Here is a 21,433-nt window from a genome sequence, read left to right on the forward strand (position 1 = left end):
TCCTATTGCCAGAATCTGGAAAGACTTTCTATTATCTGCACATCTGTTGAAACTGGATTAAAAAGCACAGACAGTGCTCCTTAACTATGTAAGCCTTTCCACCTAAGAAGCAGGAACTCTTCTTCCTCACTGTCCGTGCTCCCTCTGCTGCCCCTTGCAGGTGGCCACGTGCAACTTCCACCTGCCACTGCCTGCCTCCAGCAGGACCACCTTTTACACAAGTGGCTGGAGACTCTCTCCCTCAAAACCTACTTAGGAAGGAAAGTGAGAAAGGTGCCTTGTGCCAAGAGGGCATATTATCCAAGTAAAAATATGGCGGAGAGGCAGGAATGAAGAGTGAGTTCTGCATTATGATAATTTTTAGTTTTCATGTCCTCCACCTCTTCAGAATTTCATGGAGCCAAGCAGTGTGGATAGGAGAATGTATTCTAACAAGTCAGCAGCTCTGAATTATTTTAGACCCTAGAAAGCGGTAGGAATTAGGGTAGGAGGTGTGCGTGTGAAACGGCCATCCAGCAGTCATGGTGAATGGACACTTGACCAGCACACATGTGGTCAAGTAAGAGAGTTGAAAACAATCCCTTGTGTTAAGAGCTGTCCCATGTGAATACATCTCCCCCTCACTCGAAGAAATGTCAATAAGGAAAAAAAGTGGGGAAGGCTTACAGCTTTCTCTTCAGAAAGAGAAAGGGGGTCATCATCCTGAGTTCAGAAAAGCAAAGCATTCCTCTGAAAAAATGATTGATTTTGAGAACAAGAAAAAGAATCATAAAAAACTGATGACTTTCTGCCAAAAACATAGGGCTTACACATGAAACAAAGCAAAAAAGTATTAAAGAGGGATTTTCCCCTCTAAATACCATTGATTTTATTCTAGTGACAACTCCTCTGTACTGTTTTGATTTCCAAATTCCTCAGACTTCTTGTCAGTATTTTTAATTATAGACACTTTTTATTTTCTATCAATATAGTAAGTCTCTGGCTCTTGAGGCCCACATTTTCAAGTAGTTGATTATTCTGTTTTTGCTGTTTCCAGATATGTTTTGTATACTGTTTTTTTCCTTTAAATGTTTATATCAGTGTAACTCCAGATTTATAGAAGAGTTGCAAGACTAGTACAAAGAACTCCCATGCACCCTTTACCCAGATTCCTGAGTGTTAAAATTATACTGTATTTGCTTTATGACTTCTATTCTCTGCATATACATATTTTTTCCTGGACCATTTGAGCTGTATTTAAGTTGTTGACATGATAACCCTTCATCCCCAAATATGTCAGTATGTGTGTCCTAAAAGCAAATACATTATCTTTCAAAACTACAGTAAAAATCAAAATTAGAAAATAAGCATTGACATCATGCTATTTTCTAATCTGCAGACCCCACTCAAATTTCACCAATTGTCTCAGCAATGTTCCTGGTAACAAAAGAAAACCCCAGTTCACTTGTTACATTTATGCATCATGTCTTTTGGTCTTTAATCTAGGACAGTTCCTCAACTTTTCTTTGTCTGTCTTAACCTTGTAGTTTTAATGAATGCAAAGCAGTTATTTTGCAGAATGTGCCATAATCTGGCTGATATTTTTTCATGATTAGATTCAGGTGATACATTCAGGTGATACATTTAGTAGGAATGCCACAGTAGTAATGTGATTTTCTCAGTGCACCATCTCAGGAAGCATGTGATGGTGATTTGTCCCATTGCTTGTAGTGTTAATTCTAATCCCTTAGTGAAGAGTGGTACTTGTCAAATTTCTCTACTGTAAAATTGCTGTTTTTCCTTTTGTAATTATTGACTTGTGGAGACATACTTTGAAATTACAGTAAATATCCTCTTCTTCCTCATACTTTTATCTGCTACGTTTGGTATCCATTCATGATTCTTGACCAAACTGGTCTTTTTTTTTTTCTCTATTGGTTTCCAAATAGCTGATTTCTAATTCTGTTTTCCTTCTCCCATTTATTAGTTGACTGTCTACTTAACAGAGACTTTTTCTTTCTTCTCCATTCATTCATTCATTCAGGTATATCAGATGGACTTGTGAGCTCTTATTTCATTCAGTAGGTTTTTGATGCTAAGATCATTCCAGATTAAGCCAGTAGGAACCCCTTCAAGCTGAATCATTTGTCCTTTGTTTGTTTATTTTAAATATTTGTATTTATTTATTTGAGAGAAAGAGAGCTTGAGGGAAAGATCACAAGCGGGGAGGGTTGGGCAGAGGGAAAGGAAACTCTCCGCTGAGCAGGGAGCCCAGTGCAGGACTCCATCCCAGGAACCCTGGGATCATAATCTGAGTCAAAAGTATACTTACCCATCAGAGCACCCGGGGCCCTCATTTGTCTTTTTGACATGTCGGCATTATTCTTTGAGCACTTGTAACTCGTTCTGAATTTTCCCGATGTTAGCCCTGAAATAGCCATTTCTTTAAGGAGTCATGGTTCCCTTTAGTGGAGAGTGATACTTAGAACCTATCAGAGTGATAGGGCTTCTAGAACCTCTCAACCAACATAACTAGGATTTAGATGTATGTTCGTGCACATATCCATACACCTCTATATCTTTCTGTATCTATCTATAGGTTAAAACCGTGATTACCCACCAGTGCTCCAATTTCAGTCCAAAACAGGGTGTATTCTAGACTTGCTTCTTTCCACTTTTCTGAAAGTTAAAAAATCTGCCTACCATTATGTATAATATATTTATTTATTATTTGCTTCATTTATATCAGTCCACAGTTTTGTCATGTAAGAGTATTTTAATCAAGGGGCACCTGGGTGGCTCAGTGGCTTAAAGCCTCTGTCTTCAGCTCAGGTCATGATCCCAGGGTCCTGGGTTCAAGCCCTGCATCGGGTTCTCTGCTCAGCGGGGAGCCTGCTTCCCCTTCTCTCTCTGCCTGCCTCTCTGCCTACTTGTGATCTCTGTCTGGCAGGTAAATAAATAAAATCTTTAAAAAAAAAGTATTTTAATCAAAAGTTTTGGGCACCATTTTACATGGAACATAGAAGAAACATTTTTAAAGGACAATATTTTTAATTTAGAATAAAATTCTGATTTTTACTTTAAAGTTCCGTTGATCTGAACATTACAATATTGGCTTCAGATTCTTCTTTGGAAGTTTTTTTTTTTTTTTTTTTTTAAACAAATTCACCAATGATTTTTTCCTTTTTTGTATCTTTCAAAGGAACTGGACACTTGGGTTTACCTATATAGCACGTTCTCATCATTAAGTAGGAAGTACTGTTGGGGTGCCTGGGTGGCTCAGTGGGTTAAAGCCTCTGCCTTCAGCTCAGGTCATGATATCAGGTCCTGGGATCAAGCCCCGAATAGGGCTCTCTGCTCAGCAGGGAGCCTACTTCCCCCCTCTTTCTGCCTGCCTCTTTGCCTACTTGTGATCTCTCTCTGTCAAATAAATAAATAAAATCTTAAAAAAAAAAAAAAGTAGCAAGCACTATTATTGAAAATATCTGAATTATCTTTGGCTGGGGACGCTTTTGATTAAAAGATCCAGAAAAACAACCAGACTAGGATCATATTGAGAGAATGCAAATTGGATCATGTATCTGAAAAGTCTGGATATAAATTTGCTTTGGGGCACATTTGATTCCAAGGATCCAGATAATGTCATCAGGACCCAGTCTCCATCACTTACCTTTTTTCTTTGTCATGACAAGAAGGCTGTGTGGAATCCCAGATGCATATCCTCAGAGCTCTCAGTTTAGTAACTGAACTGAACTCACAACTCTTTTATCACTTAAGCATAGAAATTGGACATAACTAACTGAACTAGATTTGTTTAATTTGGGTCCTATGCTCATTCCTGAATTATGACCTGAGGTTAGTTACAATGCTCTTTCAACCTGGCCAGGTCACACAGGCCCCCACCTGAGCCCCACCCAAACCACATGGGAAAATAAGACGTATGGTTCACCGAAGAAAACTCAAGGAATTGTTAGCAGAAAAGGACATAAGCAAAAGCTACAGATGTCCAATATAACATTGTATTCATCAACTAATGTGACAGGAAAAAGAAAGAAGAAACTCCTTTAAAGAAAAAAAAAGAATTGCAATCTATTGTAATGATTAAGCCCAAAGGAAATGCAAATATCTTATTCCAGATAGGTTCTGCTCATTAAAAAAAAAAAAAAAAAAACCTAGAAAATTGTAGAATGTTTTCAACTTTACACTGGCATAGAGGGTTTCTTGATGTTGCCCTCTCTGTAGCTTCTAAGTGTTTTTAAACTTCACAGTTGAAGAATGCTACTAATCATTTTTTAAAAAGAAGTCAAAATCTCTAGCAACTCTGCTCTTCCCCTTGCTACGGCACCACTGTCAGAATATTTCAAAATATTTGAATTATTTGTCACAGATCTTGAATTACCTGTCTAGCTTAACCAGACAGTACATACGCCTCTGAATTTTCTCATCTGACAAATAAAAAATTCTTTTAATTCTATGATTCTGATCTTTCAGCTCTCTGATCTTACTCATCTTCATCTGTGTTTAGCTCTCTGATCTTACTCCTCTAGATCTGTGTTTTCGTCTTTCAGTTCACGTTAATATTTTGTATGGAGTCTGGAGAGGGGCAGGAGGAGATTAATCACATTGGGAGAATTTGGACACTAGAGCTGGAAAAAAGCTTGGACAAAATAAAGAATTAGGCTGTTAGTGGCTAGGGGGACAGATTGTCTGGGAAGGTGCAGAAGGTGACAAAGCAGAAAAGAGGAAAAGAGAGCCATGAGGGAAAAATCTAAACTGTATCATTGGTGTGGAAGAGAGCTATATTTTAGGAAGATAGTCTATAAAATGGATGTAATGGGGAAATGACGTTAGGGGATCATAGTTACAGGTTTTATAAAATGTTATCAGAACCTGAGGTAGAGTGGTGATCGAAGGAATGACAAGTATGCATTCACACATAGAATCAAAAACACTTGGTGATCTTTGATTTGGGGATAAAGAGAAAGAAAAAGTGGAAGGTGATTTCAAGTCTTTGAATCCAGGTATCAGGAAGAATGGGAATAACACAAACTCCGCTAAAAATAGAAGAGAAGAAGGAGGTTTAGGGGGTAGACAGGGAGCTTTGTTTTGGAATGTTAAATCTTCTACTCAATCTAATAAAATACTAGATCAAGTGTGGCGCCCAGCACAAAATGGAAATGTATTCAGTTGAAGTTTTATCTCTAGCTCTAATCTCTACTAAATTCTTGATGCAGATTTCTAAATATCTGTTGATCAATGTCTACTAGTGCCTTCAAATTCAACGTGTTGGATATTTCCCTAGACTTGCCCCTGTTCCTGAATTCCTTACATATAAATTAGTAGCACTATCACTCACCCACTCACCAAGTTGGAAAGCTAGGAATTGCCTTAACTTCTGCCTTCCCTTGTCCACCACACGTAGTTTGTCACCATGACCTGCCAAGTACATTTGTGAAAAGTCTTTCAAATTTTCTTCCTCCTTCTTATCTTAATCAGCACTGCCTACAACACTGAAATCTCTTGCCTAGACCTTTTGCAATAGACTCCTAACTTGTATTCATATTCCATGATGAACTAGAGTTATCTTACTAAAATATAAATTTGAACATGTGTCTCTCAAACTGGTGACTCCCTATTTCCTACAGCATAAATTCAGTCACAGTCTGACCGTATATGCTTATCATTTATTTCAATTTCCTATAAGTACCACACTGAGATTATATACCATTTCTCTAATAAACTATATACTCTCATTTTTCTTTTCTTTCTTTCTCCCTCTCTTCCTTCCTTCCCTTCTCTCTCTCTCTCTAATGCTGATCCTTCTCTTTATCTTTCTAGTGGTCATTTACTCTCTGTAAGTCAGCTACCCAGCTCAAATATCTTCTATACCCACATACTTCTACCTATATTGTTATATTTTATGTCTCTCGCACTAGGCTGTCAGATGCTACTGGTAACTTGCAAGAGTAAAGGTTCAGTGAAGTGCTACTAGGGGTAGAAGCCCGCCCAGATGTTCTTTTTCTTTTAATGAGGGCACCAAAGAATATGAAGTAGAAATAGTGAGTATAAGCCAAGAGCTTGACAGGACACATGGAAAGAAATTGGACTAGATGAGGTAAAAATTTTAAGTATTTTTAAATGTTTTGTTTTTAACTGTGTGTAAAGGAATCATGAAGAGGGAGAAATTAAAAACCAGAAAAGGAGCAAGGACTTAGGAGAATGAGGTAGTTGGGAATGGCTAGCTCTGGAAACAAGCGGAAAGATTATCTTTTTTCTACCTGGATAAATTGATAAAATTCCAATCTATTAATAACAGTGTTGAATTAAAGGTGAAAGTATAGCAAGAATTTGATAGCTTTAATATATGAAAAAGGGCCAACTGACTACCAAATCAGGATTTTATAATCATCATGAAGCCCAGCTCAGGAAAGTCAGTTGTTAATTATTCAAGAATTGTTTGAGCTAATTGTTAAATCATTGGTAGCTCTAAGTCTTCCATGTGGGAATATTCACACCATATAAATTGACAAATGCTACAAATTGGGACCTTTTCCTCCCCTGAGTTTTGTTTTTTTTTTTTAAGATTTTATTTATTTATTTGACAGAGAGAGATCACAAGTAGGCAGAGAGGCAGGCAGAGAGAGAGAGAGGAGGAAGCAGGCTCCCTGCTGAGCAGAGAGCCCGATGCAGGACTCGATCCCAGGACCCTGAGATCATGACCCGAGCCGAAGGCAGCGGCTTAACCTACTGAGCCACTCAGGCGCCCTCCTCCCCTGAGTTTATTGGGTTTACTGGCACACCACTAGAATGCTCAGGGCTTCCATGAAGGCCAAGCCAAAATGCTTCCAGATAATAGTGAAGAGTAGGTTGACACTGGAGGACGTGATTATATTTTGGACCTTGTCCTTTGTTTTGTGTTTCTTCCCAGGAAATCCCTACTGTGAAACAGAAAAATGTGGCTAGGGGGTGATCAAAGAGATGGAAATAAAAGTAGGCTTGGAGCACTTGGGTGGCTCAGTCGATTAGGGGGCTGCCTTCAGCTCAGTCATGAACCCAGGGTCCTGGAATCAAACTCCATGTCCTCTGACTCCCTGGGCAGAGGAGAGTCTGCTGCTCCCTCCGCCCCCCATCATCTGTCCTCATGATCATTCTCGCACTCTCTTTCTCTCAAATAAATAAATAAAATATTTAAAAACAAAACAAAACAAAACAAAAAAACAATGTTCTACATTAGGATAATGAACTAAAAATACTGGAGAAACAAAAAGCTGACAATGGTGTGCGGGAGGGGCAGAGTCAATTTAGTAGGGAAATAATGGACTTAAACATGGAGGAATTGTAAGGGAAGAAGATTCTGGTTAGAATATAAAATAATATTTGTGAGTGACATGAGGAATAAGAAAGTGTCAGGCAAGGGAGTTGTTTAGATCTCTGTAAGTAGTTCTAGGATGTGGTCATACTCACAAATGAGGAGAGGGAAGTATATTATAAAGTGAAGGAAGGCAGTGAGGTGTATATTCCAAAGATCTATTTGAACTCAGGACTTGAACTCACGCAGGGCTTAAACTCATGGCCCTGAGATCAAGACTTGAGCTGAGATCAAGAGTCAGACACTTAACCAACTGAACCAGATACTGAACCAACACCCCTAAATTCCGAAGATTTAAAGCATGGTTAGTTAGATCATATTTTGAAAGTTGGTGATGAATGATGGTAGGCACTAGAGAGAGGTAGAAGAATTTAGCCAGTTGCTAAGGTTATAAGGAGATGAAAATTGGAGCCAACAGATAAGATGGTGATTTGGAGGGAGCAAATGTACATGTTTAAGATAAGAAACAGAAGACGGATGGTAAATCATGAACCAAAAGGGCCCTGGGAGAGCAAAGTTGTATTCAGCTACTAAGTTTAGTTAAGTGTGTACTGGCCATCAAGATCTCAGTACTCCTACTGGATGTAATCCTCATCATTAGCGATGCTGGGCAGGCTGGTCGTGACCATCTGCAGGGCTGAATTACCCAAAGGCAGAGCAAGCAGGGACCTCAGAGGCATGCAGTCCATGCTTAAGGCAAATCATGGACACCAAACAAGGAGAGAATTTTCAAATAATTTAATATTAAATATTTTCCCCTTGAATGAATTACCCACTAAAGAAAAATCATAACTTTGTCTTATTTCCTTCTTCTTACTTTCAAGTTTCATATTATCTTTGTGTTTAATTATATGGAAGGTTTTGTGATAGAGGAAGGGTTTAGGGTAAAGACAGTATCATCTTTTCACTATTCTAATGGTCCAGTTCTGGCTGTCTGCCTCAAAGAAGGTCGTAGTTTGTTGGCTTTTTCCAGAATAAGGCAAAAATATCTGCTCTGGATGTGCAGAATCTTCATGCAAGTGAGCTAGTGAGCTTCTGTGAAAAAAAAAAAAAAAAAAAAAAGAAAATATTTGGACTTAGCTCTTTTTATTAATAATCTATACTCAAGGGCCTAGTTTTAAGTACCTGTTTTCTAGTTTTCATTTCTTAAATTATGTTAGCAATGTTGTATTAATATTCTGTAATCTCTAAAAAAGAATTTGGTTAAGAGATTGATTTGAGGAGAAAGAATTTGTTGCCCATAACTGATCCCCCCAAATTAGTAGTTTTTGGAGACTTACATTAATGAAATCTTACACATTTATTACAGTATTTTCTAGTAGCTAATTAGAAAAGAAAGGGGGAAAATGTGAAGCCTGCAAACCAAGTATTGACCCATACCACATGAATGTAGTAGCCTAAAACCTGTCTTAAAAAATAATAATAATGCATCCCAGAACGCACATGAATTGGGAGTTCTATCTGTAAAGCTATTAATTTGAAAACTCTGGTTTCTGGTTTTTAGCTGCACACATATATATTTTTCTAATTACAGAATAAGTGTCATTAGAATCAAGCAGTGAGTACAACTGCTCTGAAATGAATATAAGTTGAGGCTATAATTCTGTCTAAATTCCTCTTGACCTATATCCCCTCTTTTTTATAAATTCAAGATAATGTTGCTTTTATTCGTTTTTTCGGCACTCAGATAGATACACGTGCCTTTATTCTTTGCCATCCTTTGTGATACATTTTAAAAACTTGATAAAAGTCAGAAAATAGATTCATTTTAGGTAAGTCTCCATACTGTCACATGAATCAAAATATATTTCTTTGTCCTATTCATGTTCCAGATACCATACTCTTCAGCATCTCCTGGGAATTACGTAGTAAGTACATTTGGGATTGTTTGCTCATAAGATTTGATGTTATGTTTTATTTGGGCAATGAAATAGTTGTCCAGATGTTAAGAAGAGCCCCTGTGTATTGGCCAAGAACGGAACATCTGATATGTATTGAGTTTTTCATCTGCCAACCTCACTACATATGTTGATGTTCATTAGTGAAACAGTTATCAATCTGGCCAAAATTGCCCTGAGTACTGTGTTTTACTTTAGCATATGTTTCTGTAAACCAATACAATACAGTCTGTCCAATCATGAAGAAAGCCATCCCCAGTTACACAATGATAAGCTTGAATTTGCAGTTCTCCAGGAGGATAATCTACACCCCCTCCTTCACCCCACTCACCACACACAAAGTTGAGGAAGACATTAAACTCCCCTCCCCCAACACAAAGGGAATCAGAATAATGCGTAGTAATTTAGGGGGAGGGGCTTTTGAGGGCTTTTTTATGCTTAGAAATTGAAAACACTTGTTTTTCTTCTTTTTATTATTTAGTACATGTTAGAATTTTCCACTAATTCATACACAACTAAAGGCAAATTAGCAGGTTTTACCTGAGTTCTTGAACTTACAAATGACCTTTTAACCATTATCACATTATAATCCTTGCTACATCTCAAGACCACCCTGGAAGATACATTGTAATAATATTTAGGAGTACATGCCTATCAGAAGAGAAAAGATAAAATGGTAAGAAAGGAAAACCTTTCCCTAAGAAATTTTGGAGGAGCTAGCTACCTGGGGTAGGAAAAAAGGAGAGCTTAAGAAGATTAATGAGCATTTTACTCCCCTTAGAATTAATGTTGTATGAATGTAGTAAAAAGCACACACTGTTTTGGACCTATGAACTTAGTGCTCAGTGTCCTCTTAAGCTGTACAAACTAAGAAGGTCTAACTTTTTTCACATTCTCTATGAAGCAAAAATGAAAGTAAGAACATGTGGGTAACACCTAATTTTTTCTTAAATTGCTTGAGAATAAGCCTAATATATAATTCTATGAAATTATAGACTTTTATCTGAAGGAAACTTAAGTTGCTTATTAAATAGCAAATACATATATCATTTGAAATAATTAGTGGGCTATGTCTACACATTCAGAATGAAGTACAAATTTATCCACTTAGTAATTTACCCAGATTAATTATGGTACATCTGAAAAATTCTAAAACCCTTTGCCTGAATTATCCATTTTGGTTGTCTGAAATAACCGAATCAACCTTAGAATCACCTAATTTCCATTTCAGATTGATTAGTAACCCACAGCATTAGTCAACATTGCCTCTCATTTCTAATTGACATGATAGCAGAAGGTTCAATACTTTAGAAGTGTTATAATTGATACCAATAGAGAAAGAAATAGCATCAGTGTGTTTTCATAAACATATGAGAATCTTTGAGTTTTAAGCTTCCTATAAAAAACCCTGATATGAAACATAAGAAAATCACAATAAACTAAATCACAAATACCCATGAATGATGCTGTTGTATGGATTTGTAAAGGCCCCAATAAATGGCTTCTCCTTAACCTCATTATACCTGATGTGATTAAGTCATGAATAATAAATCAGTGTTACAGGCTCATTGTTTTTGGAAACTTGTCAAAACAGTCTCAACGTATTTAAGCTAAATTATATTTTGTATAATATTGAAATGATTGTGCATTCAAAGAAAATAAATTATGGAGAAAATATATTTCCTCTGTGATTTTCAAATTGAATCATTATAGATAAGTCTAACTTTTCTTCTGTTTTTCCTTATATTGTTTAATGAAATGCCTTATTTTTACTGAAATTTTGTATAATTATTTAGGGTCCTCCAGGAGGTGGAGGGCCACCAGGAACACCCATCATGCCTAGTCCAGCAGGTATTGTAATCACACTAGCCACATGGGCATTTGATTAATAGAGTAAATAACAAAAGATAAAAAATGTTATGACGGAAGGTTAGTAGTATTCATTATCTCATTGATGGTAACAGAAGTAGACTAGAGGTAGCAAGTAGAAGAAACAGGGTTCTCAAATAACCATTGTCCAATTACTTTAAGCATGTAGAAAATCCCTGTTGTGGTAACAGATAAAATCAGGATTAAAATGGTGTTAGTCTCTATGAATTGCCCAATAATTTATCCGACAAAAAGATTCCTTGAGACTGTGAAAAAAAATCCAAATCTCACAACTTAGAAAAATTCTGCATGAGTTACACATGAAATACATGGGTCCATTAGATTTAATAAGATCCACCATTATCTTACTGAGGTGGATGTAGATGTGCTTACACATCCATATGGATTTATTAGCTAATAGATTCACTATGTAGTACAGGAAGTGTTTTTTTTTTTCTTTTAATCTTCATAAACTAAAATACCTCAATATTTTATCAATTTGCATGATGATTTTAAATAGTTTTATCCTTTTTTTCCAAGACTTTAATATAGGCTATTAAATCCATTGTTTCTTGAGGACTCTAATGGTGGGAGTTGACATTGGTGCAGCCCTCCCTGGAACAGCTCTGGCAACATGTATCAAGAACCATGACAAAGTTCATACCACTTGCCTCCAAAATCCTTCATTGAGAAATAATTAGTGATACATCCCAAGATTTATGGGGAGGGGTTCTCACTTGTCGTAATTAATAGTGAAATAATAGATACAACCTTCAAACCTAATCCAGTTTTAGTGATGTTAATAAATTAATTTTTTATGGAATATGGTATAGCCATTAAGATTATAACCAAAGAATTTAATGGACAATAAATGTTCATGATTCAATGTAATATGATCCCAATTTTATTTTAAAACATATATATAACACAGAAATGTAGAAAGTAGAAAACAAAGAAATAGGGCTTTATCAGTGTTAACTTTAGGTAATGAAATAGATGGGAAATTTTTGTAATTAGGAAAAATTTTTAATTATGTTGTACTGTTCAATTCATATGTTCTTAGCTGGTTTGTTGAAATCTAAGACATATGGAAGGTTGGAATTAAATATCATTAATCATACCAATAAATAGTAATTTTTAAGTTTTAAATCTTTTTCATTTTGAAAAGCATCAATTTGATAATTAACGCAAAATTTTGCTTTGCTTCACTAACTCTTTGGAATAGATCATAAATATTTCATGGATTTTTGTCCTCAGAGCATCATCATTGAACTGAAACAGAATTCATTCAAGATACAATTATGTGAATTGAACATCTTGCCCACATTTGCATTCTTGTATGGTGAAGTTAAATGCTTAATTTATGAAGGTAGCATGTGATTAATAAACACTTCACTACAATCTAAGAGAAAAATTTCGGAGAAACTGCTAAATTTTGCAGGTGATAAGCAATCTGATTACATTCCATCCTTTCAAGCCAGAAATTGCCAGCAGTATGTCCTCCTAGCCTTGTGCGTACTCCTGTGGATTCATTCTTTTCAGTCATTCCTCCAATACGAAGCCAGTACCTTCCCTGCAAAAAAATAAATGCCAGAAGATACACTTTATTATAAAAGTTCCTCTGTATATAAAAAGAATTAGATACATTCTACCTTATTTCTGTGTTTTTTAGATGAAATTGTGTTTTTGATAGATATAAAGAATAATAAATTTTTTTCTTTCTACCTATTTAAAATACAAAGTAAAAAACACATTTTCTTGCCAAATTAATTACTAAAATTAGTCTAAAAAATTAGTAAGGCTAATAAAGATGAGATTTCCTATGTTTAAGAAGCAATACAAGATTTTCTGAAAAACACATTTTTATGGGATAAAGTGTATTCCATTAGTTAAATCTCAGCAGATAGTTACTGTCTGAGGCACACAATATAAAATGTGATCTTTCCTTCTGTCAATGAACTTATTAGAATCTTGTTGGAAGCAGGAGGGAAGAATAAGACAAAATATTAACAGAATGCAAAGCAGAATTCAATGATGGGAGAGCATTCATTAATCTGGAAGTATCAGAAAACAAAATTTCATGTAAGTGGTAACATTTGCGGTGGGCGTAGAGTAGTGAGTGGAATTTTAGTAGAAGGAGACTGAGCAGAAGATCAGTGGAGGAAATAAGAACAGAAATATGGAGATTTAAGAGGTTAATCATATGCAGGAAAGAACCAGCAGCCTGAGTTGAGTATGATGTACATAAGGCTATAAAAATAGTCAAGGCCACAAAAGTCAATTGGGACCTTACTTAGTATAAACAGACAGAGATCTGAGGTGAGCATTTCAGCTTTTTCAGCAATATGACATATTAATCTAGATGTGAAAAATAATATTTAGATTTGTGGATCACTGTTTACAAACAACTGATAAATGACATCTAACCTACTCTCTCTGTGGTATCCATTAAAATAATAAACTTTTAATGTCTACGAAGCAATTACAAAATAAAAGGAAAATTAGTTGCTCATTTCTTACTCCGTGTTTATTGCCATGAGAAAGTAAATTAATTTTATCTTCTGCCTTGAATCAGTACAAAAATTGTGAAACACATTGTTTTTTTCAGAATAGAAAGGCCCAATGCATTATATTTAAGAAAAATGTATAATTGTGGGGAAAAGGAAAACTTTTCCTAAATGTAAAATATATGGCCTTTCACTCCAGGTAATATGTTATAAAAACACATGTACTCAGAGACTTAATTAGAATTAGCTAATAGACATGAAATATAAATTTTTAAAAATACTATAAAATGTTTTATATTTTTCTATGGATATATACTATAGTTGCTTTTACTATAATGAATCAAGAATAAAATGCATGAAAAAAATTTCATCGAAAGTTGTATAGGAAGAAGCTGGCTTTTACTTCAAGCAAGAGAAATTTTCATTCCAATTTTATAGTCTTGTCCTACTTTCTTTCTTTTAGAATTAAGCAAGGATATCCCACCAGCTATTAATAATTATTAGATAAATTAAAAAATGTTTTATAAATTGGTATATAAGAAGCTTAAGGAAATAGTGAACATTGAAAAGCTACTGAATCTGAATTTTAAGATGTTTTTGTTATATTCATACATACAAATTACATAGTGAAATCTCAAAGTACCCATGTTTTTTTTTTTTTTTTTTTTTTTTTTTTTAAAGATTTTATTTATTATTTATTTGACAGAGAGAGAAATCACAAGTAGGCGGAGAGTCAGGCAGAGTGAGAGAGAGAAGCAGGCTCCCCGCTGAGCAGAGAGCCCGATGCGGGGCTCGATCCCAGGACACTGAGATCATGACCTGAGCCGAAGGCAGCGGCTCAACCCACTGAGCCACCCAGGCGCCCCGAAAGTACCCATGTTTTTTTAAAAGAAAAGATTTACTGTAATTTTTTAGATTTTTAAAGTAATGTTCCTTTCGACCTGAGTTATTCAAGTGATTACTCCTAATATATTAGGTAACTATTCCCATTTACAACCACAGAATGATAATTTCTGAGTTGGAAAATGACATACAAGTATTTGTTTCTGAACATTAGTAATGACTCTTTCAAGTGCTACATCTATTAATATGTGTATGTGCACAGATCATCTTTGATTATTACTTTGTGTTGACTTGGGTATAAATTATAAAGAAAGAAATTAATTACATAATGTTTTGTTTCAGATTCAACCAACTCTGGAGACAACATGTATACTTTAATGAATGCAGTACCTCCTGGACCTAACAGGCCTAATGTAAATACGAACTTTTAATATATTTTGGAATGTAGTTGAAGGCTCAAACTCTTAAGTGCATTCTATTTCCTAGATACTACTTAAGCTTTCTATTGTATTATCCAGGAACTTATTAGATACCCCCCAAAATCAAACCCTTTCTAGGTTCTGGGTTGAAAAAAATGTAATACATAAAATATATAACAAAAGGTTTCATATCAATATGACCTAAATGTAAAACTGCACCTGATCAATTATAAAATGTCAGGGCATAGTTTTATCTCAAATCTTACATACTAATAATAATATTTGAAAATGACAGGTAATACATAATCATTTATATTTACCACATTTTTAGTATAACTAATTTTTTCATTGTGGTTGTTTATTTCTTTTATCCTGATTAACTTGAAATAAATTAGGAGATTTGATATGCTTGTTTTTTTTAGATTTTTGAAATCTGGACTTTTAAATATGAAGATGAAGCAGGTCTACATAAAGAATTTGGGTGTTCCTAATAAAGCATATGGTTGCGATTTTTCCATAAAAGCTTAAAGAAGAATATCTATAAGACCTACATATTAACAAACAATATTTATAACAGGGTATAATTAATAGATATATACATGTATATATGAATATAAGGTCACTAAAATGAAATAAAAATTAGAAGATATAAAAGGAATCTTACATAAGTATACCAAAACACAGGAATGAAATAATTATTATAACTGAGCTTCCTAGCAGTGAAGACAACACATCCATCCATTATTATGATACTTGAAATATGGCCAGTCCCAGTTGAAGTGTGTTGTGAATATAAAATACATGCTAGACTTTGAGGCATTAGTATGAAAATATAATGTAAAATATTTCATTAAAGTTTTTATGTTGACTACATGATGAAATGATCATTTTGATAAGATAATATATATATATTAAAGTTAACTTAACCTGTATCTTTTTACTCTTCAAACATGGCTGCTAGTAAATCTAAATTTACTTATGTAAGTTTGCCTTTGCAGCTTGCATATTATTTTTGTGAAGCAGTACTGCCTTCAGTTATCACTCTGCTCTTTATATAATCAAATAAATTGGTTTTCAGGAAAAAGGAAGCAATTTCCTGCGAGTATAGTCTAAAAGGTGTTTCCACACTAATCTTAATGAGCATTGAATATGATAACAAACAATGTTCATTGTAGAAATCCAGCAGAAATACGGAAAAGTTCTTCATAGTGCAAATTTCATATCTTAGAACTTGATATTTGAAATGGAGGGAGTGAGAGAAGAAACCCAGAGTACTGAAGACATTTCCCTGGGCAGCTAAGCTGATATCATCCAAGTATGTTTCATTCTGGTCCTCTAACTCGATACAAAGATAAGAGATCCAAGAAAAGTAGAAGCTGAATGTGTCCCTTTTTCAAATGTCATTCTTCTCTGTCAGAGGTAGTAAAAGCAAATGCCTGCTGAGGGCTAGGTCTGTAGTTTTATGTGCTTCAAGCGTACATACCAAAAGTCTACGTGTCTTTGAAAACACTGTAGGGGCCAGATAAAAGGACTGAACCAAGTAAGTTCAGAGGGTCTTGGCCTTGCCAGCACAAGTTTCTCAGCCCAGATCTAAACAATGCTTTTAACAAAAGCTGAATAAAACAGTAAGTTCAAAGTTAATTTCTTTAAGCTATCATTTGAGGTATATATATATTCATTCTAAGTTGTTTACTGAAAATCAATATGTGTGCTTGAAGGCAACAAAATTGTAGTCATTATCCTGGGAAAATGAACAAGCATGTGGTTTGTATGATCCTGGTGATGGAAAGCCTTCTTCCTTCCAAACCAACAGGGATACATAGATAGAGATTAGAGATTATATATACAGTTACATGTTGTCTGCTGAGGGCACCTATTTTTCTCCCAAAGGGCGGTATGACTAACAAAACACCACTGCCCCATCTGCACACATAACTGTGCACAGACACACACACACCACATTCAGTATTCTGTACCATACAACACAGAAGAGATGCTTTTGGCATGGGAAATTTTAAGAGCGAGTGTTTTTCAATAGGTTATTTTAACTGTAAACGCAAGATAATTATAGGTAACTTGTCTTCACACAGGGTTTAGATTTCCTTAGGAGTATTCCGGGGAGATAAGGAAAAGACTGAGTGGGTGGGCCATGGGCTCTTCACCTGCTCTACCACAGTAGGTCAGCTCTCACCTGTTTCGTACTGGGCTTCCAGCTGAAAATAAAATAATCCCACTACTTTTAAAAATGTCAAGTACAACTTCTGTAGAATGTCCAGTTGTCATTGAACTGACATAGTTGAGACTGCCAAGAATTAACTGTATTGAGCTGCCCCCTCAGTACGCTGAGCTAAATGTATTTAACCTGCAAGATGAAATTATTTACTATGTCCATTTGAACGAGGATAGTTTGTCTGCTAAGAAAAATGTTAATGTTGGCATAAGAATGTTGAGTTATTCTTATTAACAAACCAATACTTTTAGCAGCTTCTTAAGAATCATCTCTAGTTTATAATAGCAAAATCTATCAACGGCATAGAAAAGACCACTTATCTTCTCATTTGCACTGGAATGTATGTACTTTCTAGTTGAGGATACCTAAACAAAAATTGGGATATGAATGAGGATTAGCCTGAATTTCCAGAACCTGGAGAAGATAGTATGAGGGAAGTGGGGTGGTCCAGTTGAGAATCTCTAAGGCTGGAAAAAACCTCAAGTACTTGAAAATGAAAAGGAGTTGTGGAAGTAACTTCTCATATTAAAGATTAGATATTGTAACATGGAGATAAACAGTTGTTTTCAATGTGATCATAGTAATTTTCTTCATTTTTTAAATAGTTTCCAATGGGCCCCGGGTCAGATGGTCCCATGGGTGGATTAGGAGGAATGGAGTCACATCACATGAATGGCTCTTTAGGTAAGGATATTAAGTTTGATGTTTAGAAATCAAAACAAAAACCTTAATTCTACATAGTGGATATTATAGTTTGCACAGTGCTTTCGTATACAACAATCTATTTTTAAATGTTGCAACTTTCACTTCAGACTGATATTTGGCAGTATATAGGTTATGATGACTGGAGATCATTTGAAAATCAAGAGAGTAGAATTGCTCTCACCTAGCTCTTATTCATAAGTGTTTACTATAACCTATCAAGGTGTGGGTGTTTTATGATAAAAGGAGATACTGCTGCTCTGGGCAGTATATCTGGGCAGATAAAAGGAGATACTGCTGCCTCCCTCACCTGGAGGACTACAGTATCTTCCCAACTGGTTTGTCTCTGAAGGTATAGAGATGGTCTCAGAGGAACTTAGGTTCTCTGCAGGAATTTCTTAACTTTTTCTTTATATTTTTAATTCTCATCTCTTTTAAAAATAAAATCGGTAATCATATTCTGAATAATCTGAAGGATTCTCTTAAGAGAGAACGGTGGAACATACCCTGCATTTGTCATAAAGCTGATTTCTAGTACTGTGACTAATTGTTGGACACGGACTTCATAATGATGCCTTCTCACCGAATGAAGCCAAATAGCTTCAAGGTGAAATGCAAAACCAAAACCAAAAAACAATCGCATTTATGTTTATATATGTTTGAGTAACATTATCATAAGCTAAAAGTTGAATGGGGACAGAAGCTTATGATAATTTTCTTTCTTTTGGAAAAGGACCACCTTTTACTTAGGTTGGAGTAACTATGCCTGCAAGTAACTTAGGTTATGCACAGATTTCACAACTCTAACCAAATGCCATCCTCTAATACTCTAAAAAGGACTGTAACTTCAATAATCAAGAAATTATTTGTAACATGTTGATAGATTTTTGAGCTTTTAAGGTCCATACTTATTTTACATACATAATCTATTTTGCCTAGATTTCAAAGTCTTAATTTGCACTCTCCAATTATGATAGCCACTAACCATGTATGACTATTTAATTTTAAGTTAAAATTAAGTAAAATATGAAGTTTACTTCCTCACTTGCTCTACCACATATCAAATGTAAATAGCCACACAAAGCTCCTGGCTACCTAATGGACAGCATAGAGACATCTCCATCATTAAACAAAGCTCTACTGGGCAGCACTTATTCTAGAACTTTATTTTTTCCTTTATTGCAATATAATTCACTTTCCAATCTTTTCATTTGAAAATTATTCACAAAAGGTGACATTTGATCCAGTTAGAAGATTTTCAGTTATATTATTCCCTATAATAGAATTTGCAGAAGAGTTTCACATAGGCTTAGCATGTGGCTTATTACTTTTATAATAAACATTGTTGTACATATTTTTGTATACATAATTACATATATACTCAATATTTAATAATTTATCTCTGTTTGTAAGCACTATTTTGTGACTGTAACTGTTTTCCTATTAAAATAATATTTTTATGCCAAGAAAATTGTTAAAATAGTTAAAAATAAATCAAATATTGTGGCAAAGGTCTGATCATTGTTCCTTGTTATCTAATGTCTGATTCCATTTCCTAAGCAAGAAATTACTATTGATTGTTCACTTCTGCCAAGAATCAACATAAAATTTTTTAAAATTTTGGGCCACCTGGGTGGCTCAGTGGGTTAAGCCTCTGCCTTTGCTTTGGGTCATGATCTCAGGGTCCTGGGATGGAGACCCGCATTGAGCTCTCTGCTCAGTAGGGAGCCTGCTCCCCGCCCCCCCACTGCCTGCTTCTCTGCCTACTTGTGATCTCTCTCTGTCAAGTAAATAAATAAAATCTTTAAAAAATAAATTAAAAATTTTTTTAATTTTATAAATTTTATGAAAATCTTATGAATTAACATAAAATTATAGTGCGTTTTGAAGACATTCTTACTTTTGATAGATTGCCGTGAATATTGATTGCTGTCAAATTTTTAATTTGACATATAATATAGCTCAGAATATTATTAGACATTCTTATAGATGCCCATTTTATATTTTATCAGCTTTAGAAGTATCATTTCAGAAAATATATTTCTTTCTCATGTTCTCTATAGACATACACATATGTACATACATTTTAAAAATTTGAATTGAATAGGATTTAGAAATGATCTAATATTTTCATTTTCAGGAATTTAGGATAACAATAGTTTTCTTCATTCTGCCATTGCAAAAATAAAAAAAGATGACGGGGAGCTAGAGGTACAACTCATCCTTATATTGGCCATCAGATGATACTTATCAGGCAATATAAGAGAAAAGGAATTTTTTAAGATTAAAATTTTTTAAGATTAGAAAATTCAGGAGATATATACTAGAAAATACAAAGAGTGTATTCTTTTTATTTATGTTAAAGGAATGCTTCATTTATATACAAAATTATTACCTAATAAAGATTTTTTTTTCATATTTTATTTCAGGCTCAGGAGATATGGACAGTATTTCCAAGGTGAGTATTATATATCATCTGTGTTTTTTTTTAATTTGCATTTTATTCTACATGGGACTCTTACTAAAATTATTAGAATAGCCTTATGAATTTTGTTCTTGAACAAGCATTTGAAAGTACAGGTCCACATATAATTAAGTAGAAGTTAAAAATATTAATGCATATAATAGGAAGGGGTAAAATGAGTTTTTTAACATGGTAAGATTCATTTATAGGACATACTATATACATGATCAGTTGACACCCAAGTAATAGTTTAATTACCTTTATTATGTCATTTATTTATAAAACAAATTGACATAATATAATCTTTTGAAAATGTTAAGAAGTCTAGATCAAAATGAGAAGAGGTAAATTTGAAGAATGTGTTGTTATACAAGGGCATTGCATTTATACATCTCATTTGTCTTCCAAGCCTTTATTAGGTAATGCTGATCTTCTCGATCATTATTCTAGTTCCCCAAAATAGAATAGGAAAGTAATTAGAAGAAAAGTATAATAATACAAGTAGGAAAGAGAGCCTTCCAATAGCATGTATCTGCCTTTTTCCTCCTTCCAACAGTTTGAGTGTTTAAAATTAATACTCTGCTAAGATGCCTTATATTTTTTTCAGAATACCTAAATACTTTTTAGGTCATGATGAATTTAAAATAGTTCTCTGTGGGTCAAAAATACATTTAGAATGGCTGATAAAAACTATTAACAACCATTAAAATGACTCTCTTAGAAGTCTGCTTTATATCAATAAATACCAAAATTCATTAAAGGGTAACTTCACTTTTAATCCTACTTCTAATAATGTAAAATTCCTGGTGCCAAGGAAAATACAGTAAGATTGATTGGGCTGCAAAACCTTTTAAATTAAGACTTAAAGTGAAGGAGAGAGAGGGAGTTGAACTGGCATTCTGACATCATATATACCTTGTCTGGCTGCTTGGCCTCACAAGTGCTACATGCACTTTGGATATTTATGGTTCAACAAGCAGCAAGATCTTTTTCTCTTCTTAAAATAGATACATATTTATAATAAGCACTAGCTTACTTCTGTGAGAAATAGGTAAAACCTGCAAAAGACCTGTTTTCGAAATAAGATTCATTGTATAATTCCATTAGAGCCATCTTTCTGGGAAGCCCCCTTACAAGTCAGATGACCATGATT

The 21,433-nt window shown here is 34.6% G+C and overlaps 1 protein-coding gene across 4 annotated transcripts in view; it reads left to right on the plus strand.

Moving 5' to 3' along the window:
• SSBP2 (single stranded DNA binding protein 2) overlaps positions 1-21,433 on the plus strand; it is a 296,195-nt gene that overhangs the window by 260,732 nt on the left and 14,030 nt on the right. For all 4 annotated transcript variants that reach the window (XM_004759144.3, XM_004759145.3, XM_004759146.3 and 1 more), the window contains 5 exons: positions 9,181-9,216; positions 11,043-11,097; positions 14,808-14,878; positions 17,720-17,798; positions 20,246-20,274. In XM_004759144.3, the coding sequence (XP_004759201.1) occupies positions 9,181-9,216; positions 11,043-11,097; positions 14,808-14,878; positions 17,720-17,798; positions 20,246-20,274 (270 nt within the window). The remainder of the gene's footprint in view (positions 1-9,180; positions 9,217-11,042; positions 11,098-14,807; positions 14,879-17,719; positions 17,799-20,245; positions 20,275-21,433) is intronic.

This window comes from Mustela putorius, unplaced genomic scaffold (genome assembly GCF_011764305.1).
Source record: "Mustela putorius furo isolate JIRA1106 unplaced genomic scaffold, ASM1176430v1.1 tig00537350_pilon_pilon_pilon, whole genome shotgun sequence".
Lineage (NCBI taxonomy): Eukaryota > Metazoa > Chordata > Mammalia > Carnivora > Mustelidae > Mustela > Mustela putorius.